The sequence below is a fragment of the Stylophora pistillata genome, chromosome 9 (assembly GCF_964205215.1).
Source record: "Stylophora pistillata chromosome 9, jaStyPist1.2, whole genome shotgun sequence".
NCBI classification, from domain to species: domain Eukaryota; kingdom Metazoa; phylum Cnidaria; class Anthozoa; order Scleractinia; family Pocilloporidae; genus Stylophora; species Stylophora pistillata.
In genome coordinates, this window is record NC_142527.1 from 6,962,973 (window position 1) to 6,967,127 (window position 4,155).

Consider the following 4,155-nt stretch of genomic DNA (forward strand, 5'->3'; position numbering starts at 1 on the left):
GGTTAATTCGTTGAGAAACTGGAGATAAATCTACAAGGACTTTCGTTTATAAAGAGGCTGGGTAACTTATGATTATTTAGCATCATAGGACGTGAAAAAAATATGATCATTAAAATGGAAACTGCCAAATAAAGTTTTGGGAGTATTCAATCATAATTTACCATAGTGTCGCACACTCTTGAATAATTTTAACATTATAGCCTAATCTATTTTGATACGCATCTCTGTAATCGTGCAATCAACTCGATTCCAGACCTGCTATGCCCAAATTAAGAAGTTTTTCAGCTTGGGAAATATTTCATCAAATTGTGGTGACGTACGTTACAGTTATGGTGACTGACTTATATTCGGAGAAGACTTTCCATTGGACGATGGCGATGATATCGAAACTTGCTATAACGACATAACCAGCGGGATGAATCTGGTTTTTCGGGTTTTTTTTTTTCTTGTTGTTGTTGTGTATGTGTTGCAGCTTCTGTTTTAGCAAACTGAAGCACGTAGTTCACAAAAAAAATTCTAGGAAGTCGTCACAAAAAAATAAAAACTTCCTGGTGTCAGCTCTGTTCCCGAAACACCTTCTAAAATTTCGATTTCAACAACAGCGAACAGTGTTGACCATACCAGCGTCAAGTTGGAATCTACTAAGTATCATGATGACTGCTATATGCACCATATATCCTATCACTTTTAGTGTTATTAATATTACTGAAGAGCAAGTTGCCAATGGTAAGCAGATTGTTCCAATACTACATAATCGTACTTTGAATTTCCAATCTCGAATAAGACTAGGAACATAAATATCAAATCATGTCTTCGTCGTAAAAAAAGAAAAAACAATGCGTGTATAGACTGAAGGCGATCGTACTTGCACTGTCACTGGCCATATATTTTTCAAGCGGGGATCCACTCCGACCATTTCATGGCTTTCCTTACGTTAGGTTTGCATTAATTGCTTTTCAACCACTACCTTAGGTCTATTTATGTGGGTGAGCTGCTGGTACGTGAGTGCAAATAATTTCACAATCTATTGTAGAGGCTAGGGCGACTGTAATTTACATGACTGCTTTTATAGGTTGTTCTTCACCTTTAATTGGTACTATTCCAAACAAAGATATCATAGCGTCATCAGCACATAATTCTGATTCATTTCCTCGTCATGCACGGCTAAGCAAAAGCGAACCTTAGGCTCCTGATAAAAATGACAGCTCCATGGACACAAGTGAATTTACAGCATTCAAGAAATATCACTGCGATTGCTACTCAAGGCGTTTCTGGCTCTTTTGTTAATCGCTATTATGTGAGTTACAGTGATGATGGAAACAAGTGGATCAACCATCTGGAGCAATGGAATCGTAAGGTACTAGTTGAATATATAATTCCCTTATAACTGAACATATGTCTGGTGCACCCCTAGTTATTTCATTTATGCTATTTTCAATGGGCTGTGGGGTGGAGGGGAGAAGGGGGTGGGGGTGGGGTGGGGGTTGGAGAGGGCGGTGTTGTTTAAGAGAGGATAATATTTATTTGGCGAACACGTATATGAGTATTTAGGTGTAGGGTGCGGCTCAGTAACTGCATATACTTTGTGAAGAGTAAGTTTACGGTTCAAAATGGGTTTCATTCTTTGAATTATTTTTGTTTCAGGTGTTTCAAAGCAACATAGGTGATACAAAAAGAGTTCTTTTCAATACTTCACTCGTAGCTTAGCACATAAGATTGAATCCAACAATCTGCTCCAACAGTTGTGCTCTAAAAATTGAGCTTTATGGGTGTAATTTGACAGCAGGTAAGTGATAATCGAAGACTTTCCAAGTAAAGTACACTAGTATCTATCCGTGGCCCCAGAAGATCTTGCAATATGGGAAAGCCTCGATTATATCTATACGCTATGCTTAACTACAAATGGTGCACTTATGTAAACAAGTGCTGCTCTTTGAAGTAACAATGTATTCAGTTTTTCTTTCATTTTTCTCTTCTTTTTAAGCATTATGTCAATTTTAAATGGTTATTACACATTGATGGGCATTAACAGATGAAATAAATTGGCGATTAACCGTAGCAAAAAGATAATTTGGATTACAGGGATACCATCTCGTTCTTATGACGGTGAGGTATGGGAATCACCTAAGACATTATGAAGATATAGACTTTTGCACTTCATTTCTGACCAAAAATATTTTCAGACTAATGACGAACCAGGGACTTTTGAATGCGCTCGTGCTTGATGCAAAACGTGTCCTTTCATTCACAACACTGATAAAAAATCGTGACCTAAACGATCCATTAAGATCACCGATCACTTCACGTGCACCTCCGCCAATGTAATCTATTGCATAACTTGCACTTATTGCAAAAATATATACATCGGTGAAACAGGCAGAAGACTAGGTGACCGATTCCGAAAACGCCTTCGAGACGTGGAAAAGAATGACAAGGACACATCGAAACCATTCGCTAGACATTTTAATTTACCTAATCATTTAAGCAACATATGGCAATCTGCGGTCTTTCCTTACACTTAGGTAGCACGGAAAGCCGTAAAACTATTGAACAAAAGCTCATCTTTCAAACCAGCAGTCTAAATCCCACAGAGATCAACGAACGCTTTTCATTCCACTAATTTATTCGTGTTTTTCTCGTTGCCATGTTCCCATCAATAACGTAGCTCCATTTTCTGCCTTTAAAAGCACACACAACCCACAATTCCTCTATTCGCTCCGACGAAGGGCTAACGCTCGGAACGTCAGCTTTTGTAATCGTTACGGTGGCCAATTTACCATTTTAACTTTGTTGATATATCCAAATTATCTCGTTACTCCCACCGACGCAGCCCCAAACAGTTTCTTTCTGAACTATCAGCCTTTATACTTTAGTACTCATTATACTTGATGTGGCCGTCAGCACAAGGGACACGCGCATGTGTGTTGTATAGCAATGTTATGACAAATTTATCCTTAAAAAATGATCTCGACTTCTCCGCTCTCCAAACTTAAAGAATAATCTTTTCTCGCTAAATTGCGATACGATGACCAACTATTAACTTCTCAGGGGGATTTCTGATTTGCTGTGTCACGCTTTGAACTAATCGAGGAAGTTCTTTGACGAGGCTCCACCTAACTCTGACGTACGTCATTTCCTATGTTTCTTTTCTTCGTTTAATCTCCCTAATTATTAATATTCCTCGCCTACTATTGATAACTTGTAGAAAATAATAATAATTTAATATTTATATTGCGCAAATTAGCATGTGGATATGATCAAATGGGCATCACAATACTTTTCGGGAGATTTTGGTCGGACTGCATCAGCAGTTTACAAACAATCGAAGGAAAATTATTTGAAGATGCACCCTTCCCCCAATTCCCAGTAAACAGGGCAGACCAAATCACAGGAATCTCGAGAGTGGGTTCTTTAACGTCGCCTGCCTAACCAAATTAACTAATTAATAGATGCAGGAGAAGGGACCAACGGTTTATTTGTCCTTATCCGAGAAGACTAGAATGTCAATCCATTTCTTGATATTATAGAAAGGTAACGCATTCTCCTCAGTCATTTTAAGACCTTGAGTGTTGGTCCGGCCAGGGCTCGAACCATCGACCTCGACCTCTCGCGCAACAGTCCAGCGCTCTAACGCGTGAACACGCGTGATATGTGGCATAAAAAGGCGATGAAAACCAACGACAAATTGCACTGGAATGCTTATCGCTTTTTCCGTCAGGAGGTCAAACATGAAATCAAGCTTGCCGAAAAAGAACATGTTCGTTCTGAAATCTCAAAATCGAATGGAAACTCCAACTCGATTTGGAAAATTCTTAACCGTTGTCCTCCCAAGAAAAACGCTCCATTAGCCGCTGTTGAAAATCCACTCCTTCTGGCAAATAAATTCAATGACTTTTATGCTAATGTGGGAAAAGTGACAGCTTTGAAAGCCACGGACCTTGCTGAAGAACATAATCTCAACTCCCGAGACACTGAGGGAATTCATCCGTGTGAATCCATTCGCAGCTCTGGTCAAAATACCTTGTTTATGTTTCGTTCCATCACTACGGGCGATGTGCAGAAGATTATTATGAGTATACCGTCTAACAAAGCTCCCGGTTGCGACAAAGTAAATGCAAAAATTCTGAAAGATAGTTCACCAGTTATTGCTCCCAT

At 39.1% G+C, this 4,155-nt stretch overlaps 1 protein-coding gene across 1 annotated transcript; it reads left to right on the plus strand.

The window, feature by feature from the left end:
* The first annotated feature begins 627 nt into the window (after nucleotides 1–627).
* On the plus strand, nucleotides 628–1,988 carry LOC148722992 (lactadherin-like). Its single transcript, XM_088734294.1, has 2 exons — nucleotides 628–1,357; nucleotides 1,645–1,988. The coding sequence occupies exons 1-2, from the start codon at nucleotides 1,199–1,201 to the stop codon at nucleotides 1,705–1,707; spliced, it is 222 nt and encodes a 73-aa protein (XP_088590420.1). The 5' UTR covers nucleotides 628–1,198; the 3' UTR covers nucleotides 1,708–1,988.
* Nucleotides 1,989–4,155: the final 2,167 nt, after the last annotated feature.